This window comes from Chelmon rostratus, chromosome 15 (assembly GCF_017976325.1).
Source record: "Chelmon rostratus isolate fCheRos1 chromosome 15, fCheRos1.pri, whole genome shotgun sequence".
Classification (NCBI taxonomy): Eukaryota; Metazoa; Chordata; class Actinopteri; order Chaetodontiformes; family Chaetodontidae; genus Chelmon; species Chelmon rostratus.
This window is the reverse complement of record NC_055672.1, coordinates 6922534-6949184: the sequence shown is the minus strand read 5'-3', so window position 1 is coordinate 6949184 and position 26651 is coordinate 6922534. Positions and strand designations below refer to the sequence as shown.

The following is a 26651-nucleotide window of genomic DNA, read 5'->3' as shown; positions in this document are numbered from 1 at the left end:
TTATTTTTGCGCTCTGAAATGACAGGCTGTGCGTAAAAGGATCGCGGCGCCTGTCAGGAGGGGCTGGAACCGGACTGGATGGTTAAAAAGCGCGCTGATGACGCCGCCAAGGAGGTTTAACCAACGGGACCTTTCTCCTCTTCTTCTTCTCGGTTTCCTGTTGGACGCAAGACCAACAGAGAGGGAGAGACAAAGGTTTCCAGCCAGATAAGCCTCCTCATATATCCAGGACAGCGCAGCTCTGTCCAGACGCATCTTCAAGTCGAAGCTCCGGAGAGAAACCAGCTGTCAGTCCCGCTGCGCCCTGCACGGTCCCACCGCAAGGATCCTCCGGGTCCAGGACTCCAAGAAACCGCATTTAAAACCAGACGACAGGGTGAGTAGCCCAGCGACTTCACACAAGCGAGAGTGAAGGTTTCTTCTTATGTCAGATTTCCTTTAAATGACTGATGTTTTAATGGAAAATCGCATTTTTTTTTATTTATTTTTTTTTGCGCTTTTGAGGAATTGGCACCTCAGCGAAAACGGAAATATTCATTAGAGGAGATGAAAAAGAGATTAAAGAGAAAGTTTGTTTGGATCGTGGTCCACGAGAAATAACAAAAATAAGCGTTTACAAAACACCCTGCTGTTAATTTCTACACATATTTGTGCTTACTGGAATGGTCTAGCAATAATATGCAGACAAAAGAGTTAAAAAGTAGGTAAATCCATAAAACACAGAGAGACTTTCTGACCAGAAGCCTAACCCAAATAATCAATGTCTTTCTTATTGACTATTTATAGGGATGTTGTAAATCTAATGGTTTCCTCCTCAGGATCCATTGATGCTTTCCCAGACTGACCAGGTGTCCTTTGCAGACTTGCGCCACACACCCTGTGCAGAACGCAAGACACTGCTTGCCCTGGCCGACTCACGAGTAATTGTTAATTTGGCTGGATAAAAGCGTGTATAGCCTGAAGCCAAAGGCTTTTATGAGCTGGAATAAAAAGTGAGGGATGCAGGAATCTCACGGAGGCATTTATCAAAGGCTCAGCGGTGGATTGTACACTGAGCACTGAGATTATAATCAGTCAGATTAGTAAATTAATTGATTGGAAAATTGTCTGACAAGCATTTTTATAGCTGATTGTTAATTCAAGCATCTTTTGTGAGGCTTCAGTGTCCACAGGATGTCTCACTCAGTAGTTTTGTTGTTTCTGTGGAGCAGAATTAACTGCTCATAATGGTTAGCTGATGTTATTATGCTTATGCTTATTAAGGTCAGTATCCGGTTAGGCTGCAGTGCACATGCTTGTTGATATCATTTAAAGTCACGAATCAAGCAAAACAAACCAGTTCCAGTTCCTTTTCTCTGTTTTATGTAACTGCACATTGAATATCTTTGGTGTTTTACCTCTTGTTCGCAATTTTCTGGACAAAACGATTAATTGATTCAGGTGTAAAATCAGTCGACAGTTTATTAGTAATGAAAATGATCATTGGGGCAGTCCTGTCTTTTACTTTATCTGTACAGTTACTGGCTGAGACAGAAGAGAACCGGATTACCACCCGGGGAGGTGGCTCAGTTTGGGGCTCTGGGTCCAGTGAGTGTTGGAGAGGGTCGGATCAGACATGCTGACTGTCTTCCCTCTGACATAATCATCCCTCTGACTTCTCGCCTGTTCGCTGTGGGGTGTTCAGGGCTGCAGGGCAGCTTTCCTCCCTGCCGGGGGAATTGGTCGCCCTGGCAGACAGGGTCAGAGGTGGCTTGGCAGCTCCAGCCAACCCCCTTCCCTCTCTCTCAGGGGGGCAAGAAACCCTCCATTTGCCCTGGAAAAAACAAACAAACAGCCTCTCCGCATGCAACAAAGGAGACATTTTTAGCTCAGTTGAGCAATTAAGTGATGAGATAGAAAGGGAAATGATAAGGCTGGTGTTTAAAGTGTTGGAGTTCTCACAAAAAGCTTTTTCCATTAGTTTGCTTAAGATAAATTTCAGCATGTACAACCCAGTCTCAAAACACAAATAAAACATGATGTGATGATTGTGTAATCCTTTTGACTCAATTAAAAACTGCGCAAAGACAATATATTTAATGTTTGACCTCATCAGCTTCATTGACTTTTGTAAATAGCTGCTTATTCTGAATTTGTTTGTGTTCATGTGTTACACAGAGTCCCAGCTTTATTTGGAATCATGGTTGTATACATGCTTTTGTTTTTCTTTGTGAAATGTGGAATCCAGAACTTCACTTTTAGATTGCCTTAGGACTGCAACTGACTAATTTAGTCCATAAAATATCAGAAAATAGTGAAAAATGTCCATCATTATTTCCTAAACTCGATGCAAGAGTCTGAAAAAGTCCAAAACTCAAAGATATTCACCTCACAGTCATTGACTAACTGGCTGATCGCTTCAGCTGTAGATTGCTTCCTCCTCTGTGGACAAACAAACCAACGCTGCAACTGACACCTTCAGCATACGAGGTTTCCAACAGACATAAACCCACAGATGCAGCTCCAGCTGCTGATTGGTCGGTGGCTGCGAACCAAACCACAGAACACGTTTGCATCAGTACGTTCAGTTTGAAGCTCGACGCTGAAATCGTACATACGTTCACCGACTTCTGGCTGATTTATACACTTGGCAGCATGTCAGGAAATGCTGCAGGGCGACATGAGTACAGACCGTCAGCCAGATCTGAGGCTGATACTGTTTTTTTTGTCTTGTGTTTATTGTTGTTGGATCAGATAAGGGGAGGTTCTGCTCAGAAACCTCTTTCAGTCATATATTGGCCTGTGTCTCACATCAATTACAGTTTACGCTCTTGTTAATCTGGCTCGTTTCCGGAAAAGTTGCTCAATGTGTAACAGCCTCTATTAGTCACAGTGACTAACTCTGGATGTCTCTTCTTTTTTGGGGGGTTTTAATTCCAGGGAACAATGGAGATGCTGCTGCCTGTGGTAATCCTTCAGCTGCTCGTGGCTCCAGCCCTCACGGTAAACTCACAGAGGATCCGCTGAAAATGAACACAGAAGCAATGAAAGCTGCTTTCAAAGCCACCAGCAAAACCAGAGACATCAACCTGCTTTTAGAAGCTTAAATTCATGCACTTTGTCCACTATTTCAGCTGTGTGCAGACCAGATAGTTGATCAACAGAACATGAATTAACTATTTTGCTAGTTGGTTACATGTTGTGAATGCAAAATAATGCTAAGAATAACAGTAAATTGTATATATGTGACATTTTGGTTAAGAAAATATAAGTATATTCACTTTTCTGCCTCTATCCGATTTGAGATTTGAAAGAAATGTTTCATGTTGTTCAAAAATCTGAATTTATTTTCTGCATCCTCATCCCCGTAATATGTGTGATCTGACACACATACACACAGAGGCACACACACACAGAAAACATCTGTATGATACATGAGATCTGGCTGTCTGCACCAGAGCTTTCAGTTGCATCACGCAGTCTTTGAATGGAGAGTGTTTAGTTGTCATCTAACTGCAGATGCTCTGACCACTTAAATGATTTCTCGTCCATGTTGGCTTAAAAACTGACTTCCAAAGCTCGATACTGACCTCGGGAACAGCTGCTGCTTCTGAAACCGAGAGCGAGCATTGAAACTCAGTGAAGAAAGAAAGAAAGAAAACACTTTATAAGATGAGTTAATGTTGTTTTTATTGACATTTTGATATAGTGCATGAACTGCTGTCTTATGTCCAGGTGCCTGGTGTGGACCACTGGGACTCGTGGGGTCCTTATGGAGAATGCAGCCGCAGCTGTGGCAGCGGTGTGACCATGAGAGCCAGGCGCTGCATCACCCACAGGTATGTCCCCTGCCCCTATTTACCTATTCGTAATGTACCCACATATACATAAACATGCCTGTACAAACACACTCTCTGCACATGGACCCACAATCAGCCTCTCTTTCACAATCTGAGCTCATTGTGAGGTCCTGAATACATATTTCCACCCTGTGTGATGAAAGCTACTTGTGAAGTTCATGGGCGCAGACTGTATCTCGATTTTAAAAGAATGCCTTGAAGTCACGAGGACGTGGGCTTGTCTTAGGTCCAAAACAGACTACAGGGAGGGGCCCTTTAACATTAAAAGGACCTCTCCTTGCTGGGTGTTGCCCGTTGGCTGCTGAAGGGGATCAGATCAGGAGTGAATATTTTTGTCTGCCCTTTTTAGGCTGGAAAGACTTCAGAGGTGGTTTAAAAACGTTCTTCCTCTGCTGCACACATGTTTTTTTTTATAGCATCATTTCTTTGAATACATTTTTCTGCCCCTTCTTCATGTTGCTTTGTAAAGCTGCTCCTCTTTACCTCTGACTAAACAGCACAGAGCGAGGTCATGCTTGCTGTTGTTGCCAGCTTACACTGTAAATATTCTCTTCTTAGCTCGTATTGCTGGAATCCAGCCGGCGTGTTGCCTCATGTCACACATAAAGTCATCCGCAGTCCTGAGGTGGGAAGTGGTGGGTGTCTTATTGTGGTTTACCTCCAAATATTCAGACCCTGTACTTAAGTAAAAAAACATTAAAGTAAAAATACTCCAATACAAGTGAAAGTATCAGCAGCCAAAGTGAGGGGACTCGTTCTCCAGAAAAATTGCCCCTATTATTAGCTTGTTAATACTGATGCATCAGTGTGTAAACTTTATTTTATTGGTGTACCTGAGCGACTTGTAGCTAGTTTTAACCACTTTTCATACAGTTTGGTAGTTTAGTCCAGTTTTTCTAAACATAGGAGGTGAGCCCTTCCACATGGTCACACGTTAAATCTAAAAAACAAACTTCTGCTCCTTATTAATGTTTCTTTAATGTAATTGAACCTGTTTTAAACTTTAAACAGTCATTCTCCAATGAAACCACCTGAGGAGTTTAAAGGAGAATTATCTCTTTGCTGGAACAGCTAACAACTCGTGACAAAGGGCCCCAAATCAGACCCTTGTATTTTTAGTGAGGGGTCACAAGCCAAAAAGGCTGGAAGCTGGTTTAGTCTTTAAAAGTGTGTTGTGTTTTATAAGCTTATTTTTTAAGGTAAAATCTGCATCTGTAAAGTAAGCCATGAGGACAGGTTTCGGACGAAGTGTGGACTGCAGTAAAAAGTATAATAATTCCCCTTTATGCTTTAGTATAAAGCATACAAGTACCTCAGAATTCACCTGAAGGCCACTGCTGCTGTAATTTCTTCCTAAACCTCCAAGCTAACTTGATACACGGCTGCACGGGATCTGCAGCAGTTTCTACCCAGCTGTCTATCATTCATCAGCTGCGTTTGCATTTGTTTACAGTCTTTCTGGCCACGAAGTGTTCAGCAGAATTAAGGTGTGTCTCGGTTATTGAGCAATAACTCAGAGGAAAGTTAATAAAAAGCACAAGTTTTTCTTTTCGTTTCTTTTTTCTTGGAAGAAAGACTCCCACCGGGCAGAACATAATGAGCTGCGTCTTTAACATGTCCGAACAGTCGTCTGATTCACCTTGTTTGATTTGTTGCGTTTACATGACGGCGAGCTGTAGGAAAATGTAGTTTTTCCACATTGAGTTGTGGGGAAACTGCCTTGGCAGAACAAAGTGAGCCCTGATAGATCTGTGTAGGATGTTGGTGTTTGACAGATTGATCCGTCGACCGATGCTGGTTTTCAACATGTCCGTGCAGTCAGTGAGGCAGACAGTCTGTCAGTGAGTCTGTTTCCCTTCTGTGCCTGAATGATGAGTAACAGTGCCTGCCCACTGCTACATAGTAGGATGAACTCTGTCATATCTTGCCTGCCAGGTTTGCCAGGATCACACCTTTAAATACTATGATTAGACAGCTGTTGACTCATTGTGTGCTTTACAGGAACTCCCATTTTGCCCAACATTCATTTTAGTTTTAAATGTCCTGACTTCCATCCAAAGGAGTCACGCGTTAAAGCTTTGGGATTTTGTCAGCATATAATCTATTTTAATTTTGCCAGTTTTCCGCCTTCCTGTTCGGTATCATTTGAAATTGAAAGTGCTGTTCGATGTTGCGAATGTTTGTTTTCCACTCCCAGGTGAAGAGTTGAAGGCTGCATGTTGTCACCGAGCGTTTGGACATGTTTTCGTCTCAGTCCTGGCGTGCTGACAGGAGCGCGTCTCGTGTTTTTGGCTTCAGGGCAGGTACTTTTGGAGGTGACTTAATCATGAGTTATCAGCATGGCTGGGAGGGAGGGAGGCGAAACAATCTGCTGTCTCACAGCTCACCGCCATGTGCGCCGATGTTTGTGCTAGCTTTAGGCTCAGCAGAGATGATGTTGAGGCTTCTCCTCTTGCTGAGAGCTCATTTTTTTAAAGGCACAGATTAAAGAGGAATGCCACTTAATGTCAGAGCTGGAACTTGTTATTTCTGCACTCGCAGACAGTCTGAGCTGTATTTGCATATGTGCTCTGCAGCCTCACCTACTCATTAACTGTTTCTGCGTTACAATAATGACCCATAAAGTTTTAATGAAAGTCAAGTCAGAAAAGATGGAAAAGGGGATTTTTATAGCACTGACAGAACTAATGAAAACACATATTTGTGGCTTAAAAGGGCACTCTTCTGTGGCTCTGGAGGAGCTTTCCGAAGTCTGAAAAGCAACCCTGCTAATGTCATCAGAGTTATCGCACTTTGTAACCAGATGGTTTGTTACATGTGCGAAAACATCCATGGAAACTGCTTGGAAAAGGGCGGGCACTTTAAAAAATACCTGGCAGGTGATTGGGTGAACTATCTGTCTATGACAGGCTAGCTTCAAATCATCAGATCAATGAAACATATGATTTAGCATTAAAGCGAAACTCTTCTGTCACTGAAGAAATAGAAATGACCCTATGGTAGCATCTATGCTAACCTGTTTAGGAGCCACCATTGTTGTTGTTCATCATAGGATGCTGATTGGTCCAAACGACTCCAAGGGCATAAAAACACTGTATAAAACATGTACGTAGTGTCCCTAATGTCAAACATTTCACATGTCCAACATCACAATGTGTAAACATGTTTATTTCTGCTGTGAAGTTGGGCACTTTAATTTGGGGGTCTATGGGGATTGACTCGCTTTTGGAGCCAGCCTCAAGTGGCCATTCAAGGAACTGCAGTTTTTGGCACTTTCATATTGGCTTCATGTTGGAGACTGCAGCTTGGGCAAGATGGATTCTCACATCGTGTGATCTTGTGATCTTGTGAATCCAGCTGCCTTGCAAGGCGACTCAGTTTGGGCTTGAGGCTTAAATTTTTAACATTCTGACACACAGATTGGAGGTGAGGAGGAGGAGGCACAGGGGAGTTGCTGCATTATGTAAAATATAGGATCCGTTTCACTTTTGACCATCCTTTTTTCATAGGTCTCCAACAGGCACATCAATTTTATTTAAAGTGCAACAGTAAATCACTGCAGTACCCCTTTGAAACTGTGTCTGGATTCATATATCAGACGACCTTGTAGCCTTGTAGCTTCACAAAGAGCTAATAGATATTTTGTTCTCAGTTCAGCTTTGAGAGATGCTCCATCATCCCTGGGTTTTAAGAAGATATTGAAGTCTCATATTGATGCTTTATTATCTACACACAGGACCGATGGAGGACACAACTGTGTGGGACCAGACAAGTCTTACCGCTCCTGCAACATCCAGGTGAACAAACACACCTGAAACGTCACTTTTCAGCTCTTCTCTCAGTGATTGGCCTTTAAACATGCTTAATAAATCCATTACCTAGCTGTCACATGGATGGCACATAACATCAAAGTGTCATCTGTAAATATTGTGTTTTCCTCAATTAGATAAACCAGATATATTTTCTCTGTTAATAGTTGTTTGAGCCTCTCATTGTTCCACTCAGGACTGTCCAGAGGGATCCAAGGATTTCCGTGAGGAGCAGTGCTCCCAGTTTGATGGGACTGACTTCCGGGGCAAACGCTACAAGTGGCTCCCATATTACGGAGGTCAGAAGCAAAGCAAATGTAGTCATATTTTTGGATATACGAGACCACATAATGGGCCTCGAATTTGGGAACGAATTAAGAGTGCTTACTTTTATTCTGAAATGAAACTCATCTCTCCAACAGCTGAGAACCCCTGTGAGCTGAACTGCATGCCGAGAGGCGAAAACTTCTTCTACCGTCACAGCAGGGCTGTGGTTGACGGTACGCCCTGCCACCCTGGGCGCAGGGATGTTTGTGTGGATGGAGTCTGCAAGGTAGGCTGCACAGACAACACGTGCATGCATGAGATTAGATGAAATGTAATACAGTAAGAGCTGAAGAACTGAGCTACATCTGCACTTTCCAACGCTAAATCTGCCTATTAAGGTGCTAATCTGGTGAATATCTATGTCAGAAAACAATAATTTCTGGAATCATCACTTAAAAATTTAAACTTTAGGTTCAGACTCAGTGGTTATGAGATCAGATGGTAATCTCTGAAACAACACACACCAAGTCTGCCAGCAGCTTTAATGGGCACATTTTATTATCTGCAAATGCAGCTTCATATACTTTTTGATACAGTTATATTTGCTTCTAATTAGCCTTTTCTCAGACACAGACTCTTAAAATCACACAGGGCTGCATTTAAGGTTTATGCTTCATTTGAGCCCCAACATTGAGCCCCAGCTCTATGGCACTTGAGCCAGCTACAGGGACATTTTGTCCCTCTAGCGAGGTGTTTTCCACCTTAGAAGAGCTTTATATGTCTTTAGTGGATCAGATAATCCAGATAAAACTTTCTGTGTTGCTGGTTTGATCTAATAACAGGATCACTTTGTCCATCTAATCAAAGTCAGAGGAGTGAAATATCCCTGAGGTTCAGACACACAAACATTCACAGCATCGCTTCATTAATGAGAGCGGACACAGTCAGAGGATTAGTTTCACTCTGCGGAAATGTCAAACATTTCTGCTATCGTTCTGTTCTCGTGCAATTATTGCAGCAACCTCCTCCTCACGAAACACCTCCTCTATTTAACCTCTGTCATCATGTCTTTATCACCTCCTCTGTGGGGAGCCGCTGTCCAAAATACACTCTGTCCTCAGGTCTACTTTTTCTTTTCAGCCTTCACTTATTTAACCTCCAGCTCCAGAGTTTTTGGTTGTAGGATTGCTACTTGCACAGATCTAACTGCCTCCTACACCTTGTTAAATGTCAATTCAGGTCTTGTCGTGGTTTGGCCCCTGAACCAGCAGTTCTGTGATTGAACTTTGTGATTGCCTTTTTTAGGGTTTATGTCATACTGCTGACTCAACACTTGTGCACCATGCTTGATGTATTCCTTGCTTTGCTACCTCCAGGGTAAAAAAAATGTAAATGGGATAATGTTAAGTAAAGGCTGTGGTTGAAGAAATAAAAGCAGCAATATGACTCTGTAGAAATACCCTGTTACAAGTCAAAGTCCTACAGTCATGATTTCCCTTAACTTAAAGTTTAAAGTAAAAGTACTTGTTGGGCAGAATGCCCCCTTTCACAGAGTAATTATTATAAATATTATATAATTGGAATATTGTTACACATAACACACAGTATTTTAATGTGATTTGCACATTTTAACTACTTCACATACTGTTTGACAGTTTCAGCACAGGATCATATTTTATGAACTGATCATATGTTTTGTTTGTAAAATCTTATTCTGTAACTCTCAGCTGTCAGATAAATGCAGTGGAATGAAGCTTAGAGTAGAATAAATACTCCATTTTCTTGACAATACTGTAGATCAATAGTTAAATTACTGACTATTTTCATGCACACTAGTCAGTATTTATCGAAATCTCTACATTGTTAGAATGGAAAACTATCTAAGCATCCTTTAGCTTATCACAGGATGCTAAAATTATCCAATAAAAAACTCTAAAGAAGAATGAAAGACAAATTAAATTCACAACAAACCTCATCATTTCAGAATATTTCCTTTCTTTTTCCGTCTTCAGCGTCTGGGCTGTGACAACATGTTGGAGTCTCCTCAGCAGGAGGACCCCTGCCTGCAGTGTGGGGGTAATGGACAGTCCTGCTACAGCGTCAAGAACAGCTTCTCGGTGCGCAACCTGCCAACTGGTACGCGTCACAGCATCATCATCGTCATCGCTGAGGAACCAGAAAGAAACATCAGAGATGCCGATTTGTTCAGTTTGTAGCATTTCACTAGTTTGTATGTGTAATAAATGTTATGTCTCATTTGCATCTCAGGCTACAACCAGATGTTCATCATCCCTGTTGGAGCCACCACCATCAGCATCAGAGAAACAGTGGCCACACGCAACTACCTTGGTGAGCATTCAGAAAACAAACTGGTAGACTGGTGTTTGTCTGTATATTGTACATACGATGACTGTGTCCTCTCTGCATGGCCAGCCATCAAGAACCTGCGTGGTGAGTATTACCTCAATGGCCACTGGGTAATCGAGTTTTCCAGGGCGACACCCATCGCTGGAACCATGCTGTACTACCAGAGAGGGGCTGAGGGCGACAACGTCCCTGAAACCATCATCGGCCGCGGCCCCACCACCGAACCCCTTGTTGTTGAGGTAAGACTGAACATGTACTGAGATAACTTTTGTCTTTTACACTTTTATTTATTTTCTAAATGATTGCTCCATATCTCCATTTAAAACAGTGACATTGCAGGTCACTCAAAACTCTTAAGCTGTTTGGGCCCATTAATGTGTTTTAGACAAATTTATTACAATGCATTCATTATATTATTATATGTCTTGTATTTTGTAGACATGTAGGAATTTGGGCATAATTTTCCAAAACATTCCCAAAACATTAGGACTAAATACATTTTAGGATCAACTGACCTTAAGTCTTAAGTCAAGGAGAATTTTTCATCACGTTAGAGTCGTGGAGTCCGGAAAACAGAAGGATTCATCCTCCAACAAGCAGGAATCTTGCATTTAGCCGCTTTAGACCAAAATCTTGGACAGACTGCCTTTGAGTGAATGATCTCCATCTTTTTTAATGCACAACCTTCTTCTCTCAGCTGATCAGCCAGGAGCCAAACCAAGGGGTGGACTATGAATATTACCTCCCTAATAGTCGCGCCAGGGATGGCTACTACTGGAGTTCTGGATCCTGGTCTGCCTGCAGCAGGGAGTGTGGATCAGGTCAGCCTTAGAAAAACACTTAAAAACATGCACGGATGCAGACCATTGCTTGTTTAAATTTTGAAATCTTTCTCTTCCTTCATTAGGCTACCAGTCTCGTTTGGTCTTCTGCACCATTGATAATGAGGCCTACTCTGACTATCTCTGTGCATCTCTGCCGAGGCCACAGACCAACCGCACATGCAACCCCCATCCGTGCCCACAGACCCGCAGGTAAATGACACTTAAGTAGACTTTGACAGAACTTTCTGAGCATCCACAGTTCATTTTTGTTCCATTGTAAGTGAATGGAAAGAATGTTTGTGCTCATAAAGTTAATGAAGTGCAGAACAATACCTTTCAGAGCAGGTTTTTGACTGTTGTTGGTGTGTTATGACTGTCTGAAAGGATGGCGTACCTGTATCCACCACAGTTGTGGAGATCCTCAGAAAGTCCCAGAGCCTATGTATTCAGGTAACCCAGGATCTGGGCCGTAGTGAAGTTTTAGGTACCTGCAAACACGGGGGGAGATCTAAATCATGACGTCATGATGGTCGCTGTTTTCCTGAGCATGAACAATCATTTTTAGTAATTCTCTTAATTGATGTCCATCCTTCACCTCTGGAAAATGAAAAATCTTCAACTACTGGCACCTAAAAAGTGATTGAAATGTCATCTCCCCCTTCAGATGTGTTTGACTGTAGCATCTGTGTTTAGTGCAAAGCCTGTTCCTCCATGTGGGCTGAGAACGAAGGCGTGGGGCAACTGTCCAGTTCAGAGATCTCCTTTCAACCCTTTAATGTTCCTCACTGGTCCTGGACACACTGAACACTCTCTCCAGTCATGATTTGATGCCAGATTCCATCAAAGACCTCCTCCTTCTTTCACCCCCCAACCTGTCACCTCTGTACATGATCCCTGAGCTGGGTTGCTGCCTGACTGCTTTAGCAAACTGTAAAACTCTCTGTCCCAGTCTGTTCGTGTAGCTGTTGTGATGTGAGGTGTTCGCAGGTTAAAGGTCTTCATGCAGGGGCTGTCAGGGATTGTGCACATCTAAATGGGACACGGGGGTGTGGTAGTAAAGAGCCGGGGCTTCAGCCAGTGACTCTCTGGTATTTCCTGCCTCTTTTCTTTGATGCTGCTGCACAGAAACCTGAGATGTTTATGAGGCTCGGGTGACGCTAACTGCAACCCTCATTACCCCTCAATTGAAAGATATACTGCATGGAAGGCCAGAACCAGTTGAAGTTAATTTCTCTTAGTTTTTAACATGTGCAAAAGTTCGGACCTCTGTGTTTCGAACAGTGTCCAAAAGGATGTGTTGTTTTTAACATAATCACATGTCTAGTAGTAGTTAGTAGTTATTTTGTAGCTGTATTGTTAAAACGATGCATCCTTTTATATTCGTGCATTTAATTTGAAAGGCTTTCATTCCAAAACTCTGACATGTATCTGAACTAAAGAATTACTGAAACACTGATATTCAATTATTGCTGAAACCATTAGTTGATTGTTAATTAATCAACACAAATTTTGCAACATTATCTGGTTCCAGCTTCTTAATGTTTAGGAGTTGTTGCTTTGGTCTGGTTTGGAATCATGTTAATTAAAGATCCAGTTTGTCGGATTCAGGAGGATCTGTGGGCAGAAATTTGATAGAATATTCACAGTTATGTTTCCATTAGTGTACAGTCACCCTAAAATAAGAATCATTGTGTGTTTGCTGCCTCAGAATGAGCTCTTTATATGAGGGAGCAGGTTCTCTTCCACAGAGTCAACCATGTTGCTACAGTGGCCCAGAATGGACAAACCAAAGGCTGACTCAAGAGAGCGCCTTTTACATTTTTCAGGACCACCATAATGGAGGGGGAGTTGGAGTTGGTTGCAGTCTGCAACCTCACTACTAGATGCGACTAAATCCTACAGACTGGACTTTAATTATCTTTGGGTGTTGGACTGTTGGTCAGACAAAAGCAAATGGTCTTTTTATATGAGAAACAGTGATGAACACATTTATTTATTACTTCGAATTACACAGATGAACTGAATGAGTGATAGTTTATTCAGCAGTGATAATTATCATTAGTTGCAGCACTATATTTAGTACACAATTTAACTTTAAAGAGCAACATAACACCGGACTAAAAATCAGTATTTCACTACCTGTCTGTCTGTGCATTACTGCTGGGTGTGGCTGGTTGCAGCAGTCAAACCACAGGTTGTCATTCAAATCAAGATTTTCAGCGTGGCTCTATAATGCAGCATTTGCAGAGAATTTTTTTAATGTCAAAGTTCCCATGTGACCATCCACAACTGCAAAGCAGGGCTTCCACAGAGAAACCTTCTCCATTAATTGAGATTCTATGCATGTCCCAGATTTGAAAATTTGCACATAGTGTTTCGCATCATATTGTTGCTGCTCAGAAACATTTGTCTGTCAAAGAGAAGTTTAATGAAAGCTGTGCTTTTTGAGATTTTTATTTGTAATGAAACTCTTTTTCTCTGCACTGCATTACAACATCCCCTGACTGTTTCCTGTCTCTCCTCCCTCCCGGTGGGTTTCCCAGCTGGAGAACCGGTGAGTGGAACGCCTGCTCGGTTACCTGCGGTGGAGGCTCTCAGATCCGCAGCGTGGAGTGCATCTCCCATGATGCCGGTGGCCCCCGCGTGGTGGAGGATGCTGTTTGTGCTGCCTATGCCGAGGCACCACCCACTCTGCAGACCTGCAACATGCAGACATGTGCAGAGTATCGTGCAACTAGATGGAGCGCGGTGAGTTAATTGCACATAATTAGCGATATGAAACAATGGTGTAAAATCTGCACTGTTCTATATTTATACTTAATACAACAATACATCATTTACCAGCACATTTAGTTTTCCAGAACTAGCTTCACTCTTGCATCCAACTGGAGTGAAAAATACTCTGACTGCTGCAAAATAAAGAAACACTTTTAGCTCATTAAGTTGTGGCTTCATAAAAAAGGCAGCTGGAAGTGAAAGTGAGGATTAAAAAAGGCCGATATTGAAAAACAAACCTTATAACAAAGGTTTAATATAGGCATGTCAAACTGATTCCATAAAGGGCCGTGTGGCTGCAGGTTTTTGTTCCAACCAAGGAGGAGCACACCAGGCCAACCAATCAACATCAAGTGTTCACTTAGTTATCAGCTGAAGACTGAAATCATCTGATTAATTGATTCCAGCCTGGTGTGCTCCTCCTTGGTTTAGTACAAGACAAGCAATGAGATGTGTGACTTTGCTGCCGTCTTTATTGGCTTAATGGGTCAAAAATCTTATTCAAATAGCAGACAAAATAACATTCACTTCAGTTAGAAAGAAGTGTTAGATGTAAACCCAAGATCACACGAGAAGCCTGAACTGAAGCTAGAAAAGTCCTATAAGCCAAAAGCAACACCGATGCAAGAGGGATGTACAGCATTTGAGTGAATTGGATAGAATTACAGACTCTTGAGACACACAAGATGCAGATTTTAGTCCAGATGTGTCTTCATTTGTCTTATGTAATGGCTTTAAGTTCATCTTAAATAACATTTTCCTGTCTTTTTTTTTGCTCTACTGAAATTATATAATACAAAATAGCTTGACCACAGACCATAAAAAGCTGGACATGGTCTCCAAGACGTCACCTATAGTTTTCTGAAGAGACATTGTGAACCTCAGTGGTTCCAGCTGTCACAATCTTGGCAGCGCTTGACTCCGCCAAATCTAAAAATGGCAAAAAGGGGGAGTGTGGGTGGAGTTGAGCAGGGCCAAATGAAGCCTGGTTGCTGAAACTTACCAGCTAGCTGTCATTCGAAGTGGGCATGCTGTAATAATGCATAACTTTAATATTTAATATAATTTAAACTAGTGAATTCACCCCTGTACAGCTGGCGTGAATATGGAAATTAGCTATAGGGAGCAAAACCATTTGGCTGTAAACATGTTTATATCTGCTGTAAAGTTGGGCATTTTAACATGGGGGTCTATGGGGATTGACATGATTTGGAGCCACCCTCAAGTGAAAGGAAATGCAATTTTTGGCACATCATGTTTCCGCCCCGGACGTTGCCGTTTGGCCTCAACATTCAAGGTGTAATCTTTTCTAAAATCTTGTAAAACCTGTGCTGTTGTGTTTGCAGTGCTCAGTGACCTGTGGTTCAGGTGAGCAGACCCGGGACGTCACCTGCGTTGGTTCAGGAGGCATGAGGCTGGAGGAAACATCCTGCAGCACTTTGCTCCGCCCGGCTGCCGTCCGACCCTGTGAGATGGCGGCCTGCCCGAGACAGATCAGCTGGCACGTTGGAGAATGGGGACTGGTGAGAGCGGCAAAAAACACAAACTTATGTGCTGTCATTGCGGCTGAATGTGAAGCATCACTTCTGTGCTTTCAGTTTGACAGTTTTTATTGGTTACCAGCCGTGACAGCGTGGCAGGGGGGTATTGACCATCCTGTGATGGTCTCTAATGATGGTTTATAGTTATAGCTCTCCATTCTCCTCCAGTGCTCTAGGAGCTGTGGCTCCGGCTCACGGGATCGGCAGGTGATCTGCTCGGACCAACACAGGAATCTGTATCCCGTGAACCAGTGTAGCGCCTACCACAAACCCCCCACAGTGGAGCGCTGCAACAACCAGCCCTGCTACAGCCCACAGGGTGAGCACACAGAATGCAAAATGACTGACTGAAATTCACTGACTGAACCACTCACCTGTGTGACGAGCACTGGTTTTGTGTTTGTTCTACCTGCTCTCTGTGCAGTGGTTCCCAGCATTCAGGACTCAAGAGGACACGACAACACACAGACTGTTTTCCAGCCCTACGTGCCAGACCATGCAACAGGTTGGATTTAAGCTTATCTGCTGATTCTCCTGTCTGACTATTATAAATATACAAAATTAAAGATGTGGTCTGTTTGAAGGTGATAGATGTACACTTTTAGTCACTAGCAGTTACTGTAACAGACTTAACACACTGAGGTGCATGTTGAGATATTCATGCTAACTGTGTTAGCAAAAAGAATGAACTATTACTAAGAATTATCTTTTTTTTGGTTCACTCTTTAATTAATCAGCAAAACCCCTCCAATGACAACTGTGCCACACACTGGAAAAAGGCTACTAAGCATTTCAGACCAAACTCTACTAGTCTAATCTATTAAATGTTATAACTTGATATTTGTTTAATAAAATAAATCTTTTCCATTATTTGGTCCAAAGAAAATAAACTGTAGGTGTGATGGGACCCTAATAATTGCCACCTTACAGTTGCCCTGCACCCCCTCCTCTCTGCTGATATAACTCCTGTCACTTTGCGCCACCAGCCCCCCCTCTCCCCATCCAGCCTCTGTCCCTGCACTAATTATCCAGGCCTGATTGACATGTTTTCAGGGGTCCATGGACACTGTCAGCCTGATTAAAATATTTTCGAAGCAGCGAAGTGTGCAAGTGCTGGCTGTGGTGTTTTTGGCATGTTCTGGCATTCTGCAGCACCGTCCCAGTGGTCAGGAATTTCAAGTCTGAGGTCTTGTGTGTGTTAATTTCTGTGAGACTTCGTCTGATTGCAGGAACTACTTGTCCCAATTCATTTTCCACAGTTTCCTACTTTATATTTCCATAAACAAATTGTTTGGTAGTGTTTTTTGTTTGGTTGGTTAATCATAATGTGTTTTGGAGCAGTTCTTTTCTTATTTGCATTCTTTTGTGTTTCAGCTGCCCGTGAAGTCCTCAAGCACAATAGCTTAGACTCTATTGTAAAATTCTAAAGCAGTGTGTGAACTTTGTCATTGCTTTGTGTAGTCCTGCCTATTTAAAACACAGTGAACTGTGGAGTCTAGTCTGTATGTGTGAATTCTCCCCCTGCTTGGTTTCATCTTAGCCCACAGGCCTGAGACTGATCTGACCCAGACCAACACAGTCCACGACCCTCACAGCTCCGCCCCGGTCCTCCACTGCAGCCAGTCTTATTATGGCTGCTGCCCAGATGGACGCACTTCAGCCGGGGGCCCTGAGGGTCTGGGCTGCCCACAGGTCTCTACTCCCATTGCTGTCCAGCCATCCTGCGTTCAGGCCAGGTATCCAGCTCCAAGCTGTCATTACACTGTGGTTGAGGTTACATATGGAGTCTTTTTTAGAGTCTTTGTCTGGGTGTTACTTTTATGGCTGTGTGACCGCTCTGACCAGAGGTTGTTTGGCAACGCATGACCACCACAGCTACCACTAAGTGACTAAACCGAGGCTGAGGTTTTCCTGGAAATGTCACACTTGCACATTTTGTTTTTTTTGGCACAAACTTTCTGTACAAAGTGTTTTCTTGTTTGTAACTATTCCCTTCATGTTCCGTGTGTCAGTTATGGCTGCTGCCAAGATGGAGTGACGGATGCTCAGGGCCCCAACAAGGAGGGCTGCGTGGAGTATGTGGCCCCTGCAACCACTGTAAGCAAAAATACATGACAGTCTGTGTATGGGAGACAGTGGGGAACAATTACTGACCAGATCGACCATAAAAAACAAAATGTTTACTTGTGTGAAGTTTTTCTTTGTCCTGAAAGAGAACAGTTATCAGAAACACTAGTAGAAAATGCTTGTATATTTATTTGAGAATTTTGTGTGGACATGAACAATTTTTGCATGTTGATCTTAATTTTCGTGCGCAGCACTACAGACAAACCTCAGCGAGTGCCTGCTTATCAACTAAACCTCAATACACAACAACTATAACAACAAAATGTGTCAAAACTCGTTTAACATCTTCTTAATCTTCTTGCCTGTTATGATGTTATGTTTCCACAGGGTGCTTCTTCTCTTCCCACTGAGAATGCAGCACAGTGCCGTACCACCACCTACGGGTGCTGTTATGACCGCACCACACCTGCAGGAGGACCCAACGGGGAGAGCTGCCCCAACCCACCTAACCGCAGTAAGACAAATATGCAAATGCTTCTAAAATACCTCACCTACTCTAGCTTTGATTCACATGTGGATCCATCCAGTGCAGCCACAGTTTGTTGCTTTTGGCCACTGAGACGCTCCATTGCCAGCTATTGAGGGCAGTGCTCACAGGAAATAGCGTAAGCAGGAGAAAATATACATTTGTCACTTTTCCTTCACAAATATCCCAAGCTGATCCAGGGATTTGACTCTTCAACTTAATGGCTGTAACCAGTATAAATCCAGTTTTCTGTCTTTTCGCTTTGAGTGTTCAGTGGTTGTAGTACTGGTTGTGCCAAGGAAACTTTGCTGATTATAATCAAAGATGTAGCACTAGAGAACTTTGTTGTCCCTTTACTAGCTTTTTAAATCGTAAGACACGGTCCTCATCAGAGGATCTCTGTTGATGAAGATTGTATGATACAGCTGAAAGAGCAGGAAAGCTTCACTGTCATAGTCGGTAACTTCACCCATCCTGTTTCTTTGCTGCAGTTGAGCGCTCTATCTGCTCCCTGCCTCGTGCTGCCGGCTCCTGCAGCAACTGGATATCACGCTACCACTACGATGTCATCACCTCCAAGTGTGAGCATTTCTGGTATGGAAGTTGCCACGGCAACAGCAACAACTTCATGACCAGGGCTGAGTGCCAGAGGGCGTGCCAGGTTCCTACACCGAGCCAGCGGGGCCCCGAGCCGGTCGCTCCCACTTCCAGAAGAGAATCTACCCATGGAACGGCATCAGGAGCAGGCACCGCATCTGGAGGAGGATCTAGAGCAGGTGGATCCACCTCTGGAGGTTCAACAGGTGGAAGGTCTCGCAACATGGGGAGGATTTTCATAGTCCACGGAGGCTCGACCAGCAGCACCGGCAGACAGGCCACAAGTGCCGCCACACATGCCCACAGAGCCAGAATCCATCTGCGCAACCGCCGGCCTTCCCATGGTACTGCTGCACAGCACACCGGTCCAGCAGCGAGGTAAGATCCTGAAGACCCAGGGAGCACAATGAAAAGCTCACTCCATGCCCGAGCCCCGCTGGCCTCGTAATGCTGTTAACAGCCTTCCTACCCCTGCTGAAGGAGCCCAATGAGTCGGGCCAAAGAGTGAGCTGAAGGAGATTGAAACACCAACCAATCGTGTGCATCAGTCATTTCTCCCTCAAATATAATAATGAAGTTGATGTTAAAGTTGTTTATCATTGTTTCATTTAAAGGGATGTTCTCAGTCATATAATTTTCAATCATACAACAAACAGAAGGTCAAAAAGTACACAGTTTGCACAACCTGATTTTCAAGTATAATTAAGTTAAATAATAATTTAATTTTAGCATAATTATCAACTACTTAGAAGAATCTGTAATTGTAAAATGCAAATAATAGAAAGTAAAGACTAAATAGTCAATCTTACCTTTTTTCCAAGCTTTTGAGACAAATTATCTAACTTAACAAGAAACTGAACACCCCCTGAAAATCTTGTTTTTGCTGACCTCTGGTGGTTTGACTTCTCACCCTGCTGCAGTGATCTAGAAGTGCGCTTTGGTTGTAGCAGCTGTGGTCAAAAGTTAAACCAACCCGAAACTTTTAACCAGAGCAGCCAGCAAACCAACCTGGTGTTAAGGTGCTCGTTAAGACATTATGTTACGCAACCATTCCTGCTTTAGATGATCTGTACAACAGAATACGTCATGTGCTTTATTTTATGCAACACGCTCTTTACGGTGTGTAGACTCACATCATTCTTGTGACGCTAATATAATCTAAACCCTTGCTTTGTAAAATACTGTATTTCCAGCTCCACAGACTCTCACGCTTGTCTAAGTAGCAGCACGTTGTTTCTTCCTTTAACCTCCACAAAACGTCTGGAGAAGTTGACGAACTCACAGCGACTCTAAATGGACAGCTCCACTGTTTAATGCTTCTGGGACTTTTCACTGTCTGTTAGTCGTTAATGTTATTCCTCTTGTGCTTATTTGTGCCTGCTACCTCACTGCGTCAGTCGCCGCCACCTTTGGGCTCTGTGTTGTCGCCTTGATGTCATTAGATCAGACTAATAAAGGTTTGTCTCTGATGTTTCACCTGTCGTATGTGTGTAGTCACTAAACCCTGTCTTTCCTCACCTTACTCCGTTTAGTTGTAGTTGCTACATCACAGGTTTTAGCCTTTTTTTGGGAACTTTGGGTCGTTTTCTGGTGTTAGGAAAGTTGTCCTCTGTCTCTGTATGTGTTAACATCACCCTTGATTTGTCGAGCTGGAACAGAACTTGTTTTGTGGGTGAAGGTTTTAATGTTTGTCCCGTCACTTTTCGTGTTGCATGGGCCATTTGTGTGCCAAAGCTGGGTTTCATCTCTGCCTTTTCTCCTGAGCTTTCTCTGATAAACTTCTGAAGCCAGGTTGTCGGCGATCTTTATGCTTGCTTTGGTGACTGCAAATAAAAGTACCAACAGTAGAGCATAAAGTGACTCTTTCATTCTCTTCCTCCCTTCAATCTTCTCTTTCTTGTGTTTTCCAACTTTCTCCTCCTTCCTTCTTTTATTCCTTTCCTTCCTTCCTTCCTTCCATCCTTGTATCCCCTCCTGTGTCCTCAGTTTGACCCTGGGGGAAGTGACCATCGATAAGACCGACCCCTCTACAGTGGAAGCTTTAGTCGGCCAGACGGTGGTGCTGCCCTGCAGAGTCAGCCCGCCGCCGTCCTCCACCATCATCGTGGAGTGGAGAAGAGACGGCATCCCTCTGTCCACTCACAGGTCAGAAGAAACACACATAGTGGCTAATTATACCTTTAATTTGGATGTCTGTCAATATTTGTGATTATTTTCTGCCTCTTCATTTCTGTTTTCTTCAGGCATCATCAGCAGCCCAATGGTTCCCTGTTAGTCGGCCCACTCACCAAGTTAGACTCTGGCTGGTTTTTATGTGTGGCGACTCGTGAACAGGAGAGAGACCACCGCTATATCTACCTGTCCGTCACAGGTAAAGCAGCAGCGTCTGTGTGAAATCATTTAATTTGCTTACTAATTTGACTTCATCTTGATTTTGGTTGGAATTTTTAGCCGCGGTCGCAGTGTGGCTGTATACTGAAGGAATGGCATTGATTGTCATGAAAATTTGTCCAGACATTCATTGTCCCCAGAGGATGAATCCTACTGATCTGGCTTTTCCTTGAGCGCCAACATGAGGTTGACCTTTGTGGCTAAGATTGATCTATCTCAACAACTGTTGGATGGATTGCTGTGAAATCTGCTACAGATATTCATGGTGGCCAGAGGATGAACTGTAATAACCAGCTCCCCGGACTTTTCCTCTAGTGCTGCCACCATGTCAAGATTGTGATCATGTTGTCCCCCTCTGACAGAAAATCTGCAAACTAACAACGTTCCCATCATTCCCTCAGTTATACTTCATGGTTAGTGTTTAATTAGAAAATGCTAACATGCTAGCATCATAACCTAAGAGGGTGAGCATTGCTATTGTTGGCATGTTAGCATAGCATTTAGCTGTGCTGAAGAATCTTTTTCTTGTTCTTTTTAAATTCATGCTTGTTTTTTAATATGAGCCAACATTATGTTGACCTTCTTGTCCATTCATTATTATTGAAAGAAACTGATCTTTTTTTTATTTCTTATCTGCAAATTCAAAACATGCGTGGACATAAACAGAGTGTACATTGTCCAGTAAACACCACATTGTATTTCTTTCAACATCAGGGCTTTCTAAGAAAGCTTTTGAGAAAAAAACTGTCACCCGCTGTGCAATCGGCTAATTGGGGCCAGATTCGGTCAAAACCTTAATTTGACCGACTTTAACCCCAATTAGTCCGTCACACGTAAATCCAGACGATGGAGGGATGAAGCCCTGATGTCACAGATGATGTCAGAGGTTGTGTCAGAACATGCTGACCTTGAGAAGTTAGCCGGTCTTTATGCATGATATGTTATTGTGACATTATGTGAGTGAATTGTAACAGGAGCGTTCACCCAATCATGTGTTACTCACAGAGGGATCGTCTCAGCTGACTCCCACCTCGTTGCCCAGAGATGGTCCCATCCCTCGGTAAGAACAATCTCTCTTTCTCTCTGTCCACAAAAATGGTTTCTTCCATAAAATGTAAAGAAGAGAAATGAAAGATTATGGACACAAAACACCTGAAGACAAATGGTCTTTCCAGCGTCCTCTCTGAGGTCTGTTAGATGTGTGAAGCTGTAAATGATGGAACAGTCACTGATCTGTTCCGGTAATTTCTCTCAGGTTCAGCATCGAGCGGTCCAGCTCATCTTTACTGGAAATGCGATCAGGACAAACTGCCAGACTTTCCTGCAAGATTGTCCCTCCGTCAGCACTTCAGTCCGTCAACATTCAGTGGACTAAAGATGGACAGATCCTCAGTGACTCCAGGTAATGATCAAACTAAACTAACCAACAGTATATGAAGTAGTTCAAATGAGCTCAACCTGAAACATCTATGCATTAAAATGCAACATACACATTGATGCAGCAGTAATATTAATCCACAAACATCAGATATATTGAAACACACAGTAAATTTTACCCATAATACTTAACTTAAGTAAAGTTTTTGAATACAGGACTCATGCTTGTGTATTTTCACAGTGTGTTTTGTTATTTAAGTAAAGTATCTGAATACTGAATGCTGCTGTGTTGCAGACACACACAACATTCAGACGGCACTCTGATCATCGGCTCTCTGAAGTCTGCAGACTCTGGTGTCTACACATGTACAGCGTCCACTCAGCAGCAGCTGGAGCAGAAACAGCTGCAACTCAGAGTCCAAAGTGAGTTTTATTTGTTGTAATGCCACTTAATCACCAGCAGATGTCAGCATGTCTGGGCATTGTCCAGAATAACTCAGTGTGAATTTATGAGGGTTTTGTCTATTGTCCAGCGGACCTGAGGATCACCACAGCTCCTAATAACATCCAGGTGTCTGAAGGCAGCACAGCTGTGCTCCCCTGTGTGGTGTCAGGAGACAACGTCAATATTGGCTGGTCCAGGTACTAACTTATGTTATCGAGCTCAAATATTTATGCTGTTAGACCTCATGATGAATTGATGCTTAATTTTGGGCCCAAGAGTAAACAACACAGCGAGGAAGTGCTCTAACAGAGTTTGTAAGATATTTAACAACTGTAAAAGTGCCATAAATAATATAATGATACTTTTGAGATTTAAAATAACATTTTTGTCTTCATAAACATTTACATGATCACAAAGTTCATAACTCATAAATCCAATTATAAAATAGGAGAAGGTGCAAAAAGTTGTGTATAGAGTTACTAAAAAAAACACACACACCACACTATACAGGAGTTTTACATACAGAAATATGACTTTTTAAAGATGGAAGTAATCTTTGGTCACACATATTAAGTAGAAGCTTATACAAGTAGCATATTGCATCTTTATTAGTCATTATAAAGCACTTGCCTTATTCTGGCTCTATTTATTAAGATCGTGATTTATGCACAACAACTTCCTTATCTGTTATCAATAAGCTCTAATTAGGAGGTTATTTAGGGAAAACTTTTAGTGGATGGCCTAGTAGTTGTAGAATATGGTCATGCATAATAAGGCATTAATCAGTGCTTTATAATGACTAATAAAGAGCCATAATTCTGCTAACATGCATGCTAATAAGCACCTGGTCATTGGTGAATGTGTGCACCTTAATATTAAGTGTTGCCTGGTCTTTTCCTTCAGTTGAGGTTGTCGTGAACTGATTTTTGCAAATACCATGAATATTAATTCAACGTAAGATCTCAAAGCTGATGGGCCTTAACTCCTCTTTCACTACAGAAATGGTGTACCTGTGCGTCCCGACGGTCGGAACATCCTGACGTCTTCTGACGGCAGCCTGATCCTGAACAACGTGAAGCCCTCAGATGAGGGCACTTACACCTGCAACGCTTACACTGGCATCTACTCTGTGAGCGCCACGGCTGAAGTTAGAGTCACGAAAGACACACAACAAGGTGAGACAAATAGTGTAACTCAGCCGTCCTCATGTTTTCATTTCACAGATTTGCCATGTCCTTGAAGTCATCATATGGTCACGAATATGATAAAGTTTATCAGAAAAGAGATAAAACTGTTTAAAGCCAGATTTTTACATCAGTGGTATTAAGTTTGAAACAAAAATTGGACAAGGTAAATCAAAAGCCTTACCCTAAATTGTTATTCTACTAATATTTAAATCACATAAAAAATCTGGGATGTGGGCAGTAATTGGTAGGTTTGGAACCAGGCTTACTTTTGAGTCAAATCTGTGGCCTGCAGGTGGACAAGCAGGAAGAAAGGCTGCAATTGTGATTCACACTGTTTGAAGCTTAATTTACTTTACAGAACACCACCAACGTTCTGTGTTCTGAACTGATTTTATGAGGCACTAAAAAAAAAACACTCTAAACGGGGACTGTCTTTCAACTGTGCCGTTGCAGGCGTTGATGTGCCGCCAGAATGCGTGGACCAGCCCGAGCTTGCCAACTGCGAGCTGATCGTTTACGCCCGACTTTGCTCCAACTCGTACTACTCCAGTTTCTGCTGTGCCAGCTGTACCAGGCACTCGCAGAAGAACGACAGGTTTGGTCGGCTAGGCTGAAGACGGCGAGGTTTTAAAAACTCTGGGCTGGGTGGGAGAGGGGATGGGGGAGGGCAGTGTTTCAAACATTGAGGACTGCATTTTGAACACTGAACTTCTGCAATTGCCAAAATGACTCAAAACACTCATGTCCGACCAGGCTGTGCAGAATCACAGTTCAAGAATGCATTGAAAAAAAGGGACTGATTACTGTAGCTGTAGATGCTGTGAACCAGGAGTTTGCAGATTGTGAACACTTTGTTCAGGGAGTCTGTTTGGACACTGCTGCATTAAACACTGAATATGGAAACATGACATAGGGGCCTTAAAATGAAATGTACCATGTAAAAGTCTGTTGAATGTGATGAAGCAAAAGTCAAACTTTCTTTGTCGTTCTTACTCTTCCGCGCCTTTAAAATAAGTTATTTACTCTCTGGATCTTCTGTACAAGTTCTCTGTTATCTAGAGAATTGTGATGATTTTACTTTCAGGTCATTATTGAATTAGTGAATTATTTCACCTCTGCTGGACTGTTTTGACCACTGCTCTTTTTTTAATCCGCATTTTGGCATTTCACTGATAAAGGGTTTTATTTTCTATTGGCATTGTTTATTTTTATGTAATTATTTGATAATAAAAATAATATTTTGATAAAAGCTTTTGGTGGTTTGACTCCTACTTGATGTTCCAGTTTGTACCACAAGGGGTCGCTCAACATAACAAATGAAATGCAGCCTCAAACAGCTGCTTTGTGCTGAGCGACTGGGAAGAACTTCTTCTTCATATACAGTTGCTGAACTGTGTTGACCGACAGTGGCATATTAATTATATATTACAGCAATACCAGGCTGGTATTTTCCTGTTTGAATAAACAACCACAGAGCCATGTTTGCTCCTGCGAGTTTTACTTTGATACCGTCATCCACAGGTGTTGATAATTTACACCAGATGATTTCTCAGTAGCATGAATTAGGCTGTATGTATGTCACAGGTGATCTTTGCCTTATAATTATATGGACAAATTCATTTATTTCAAAGGCTTTTTTATGTAAGAGGGGGTTTGTACCTGTTAATGGAATGGAAAATACCTCCATGGGAAGATTAGTGTCAAATATTAGTTTTGAGAAGATAAGACTTCACTGACAGGAAATTCACATCTTACAGAAGCTCAAGAAAAAAAAAAATGATTACAGCATTACACAATACAGCAAGACAATGAAGTAAATTATATTCAAAGTACAATACTTTGACTAAACATGACCTTGACACAACCTAATTGCTTCACTATGTAACATCAGGTAAACAAGAGCATCTACCAGCAGCTGCTGTGCAGGGCAGCACAGATCTACTGACTTTGGCCCATTAGAGCTGCAAACTTGATGAACAGAATATCATCACTATCAAAATCGCAGTTGAAATCATGGCTGAAACAATAACCACCTGGGGCATTTTTAAAAACCATATAATTTGGTGTGTGAAACCTTTTAAAAAATACTTTTTTGTACTTCACATAGTTCAGTCATATAGATTGATTTAGTGTAATTTTTTCTGTAGGTGGTGGAGGTGTTTTTAATTTAGTTTAGCACAATACTCCTTTGTCCGTCAGCTTTAAATAACCACATGAGCTTAGAGAGAACTAAATTCTGTTTTCTTTTTCTTAACAAAGTGAGTCAGATTCTGCAGGAGGAGACATGATTATCTAGTTCACAGATGTTGTGCACCATGTTTCTGTTGCCGTCTCACAGACACTGTTTCCTGTTTGTGTGACTCCAGTCAGCACAAACATGTTTTAATGGAAACAAATGGAGCAAGTAGAAATTGTTTTTCCTCAGTTTTGGTCCCACTGAGGTCCTCGCTGATCAAAAATGAATTTATAGCTTAATGAGCAGTAGTGGAAAGTAACTAAGTACATTTATTCAAATACGATACTCAAGTTTTTCCATTTTCTGCTACTTAAAATTCTTCTAAATTTCGGTGGCAAATACTGCACTTTTTACTCCACTACACTTATTTATCATAAGTTTAGTTACTTATTTGTTCGAAAAA

General features: G+C 42.3%; 1 protein-coding gene across 1 annotated transcript; it reads left to right on the top strand.

The window, feature by feature from the left end:
* The first annotated feature begins 115 nt into the window (after nt 1-115).
* Nucleotides 116-25255, top strand: paplna (papilin a, proteoglycan-like sulfated glycoprotein). The gene is made up of 27 exons (XM_041954203.1): nt 116-376; nt 2920-2982; nt 3715-3818; nt 7576-7636; nt 7845-7947; nt 8071-8201; nt 9928-10051; nt 10184-10264; nt 10349-10521; nt 10980-11103; nt 11190-11316; nt 13650-13854; nt 15228-15404; nt 15591-15741; nt 15847-15927; nt 16963-17158; nt 17435-17519; nt 17877-18003; nt 18507-18990; nt 20599-20757; nt 20856-20983; nt 22009-22063; nt 22259-22405; nt 22676-22803; nt 22914-23022; nt 23825-24000; nt 24466-25255. Exons 2-27 carry the CDS (start codon nt 2926-2928, stop codon nt 24624-24626), a joined length of 3654 nt encoding a protein of 1217 aa, XP_041810137.1. The 5' UTR covers nt 116-376; nt 2920-2925; the 3' UTR covers nt 24627-25255.
* Nucleotides 25256-26651: the final 1396 nt, after the last annotated feature.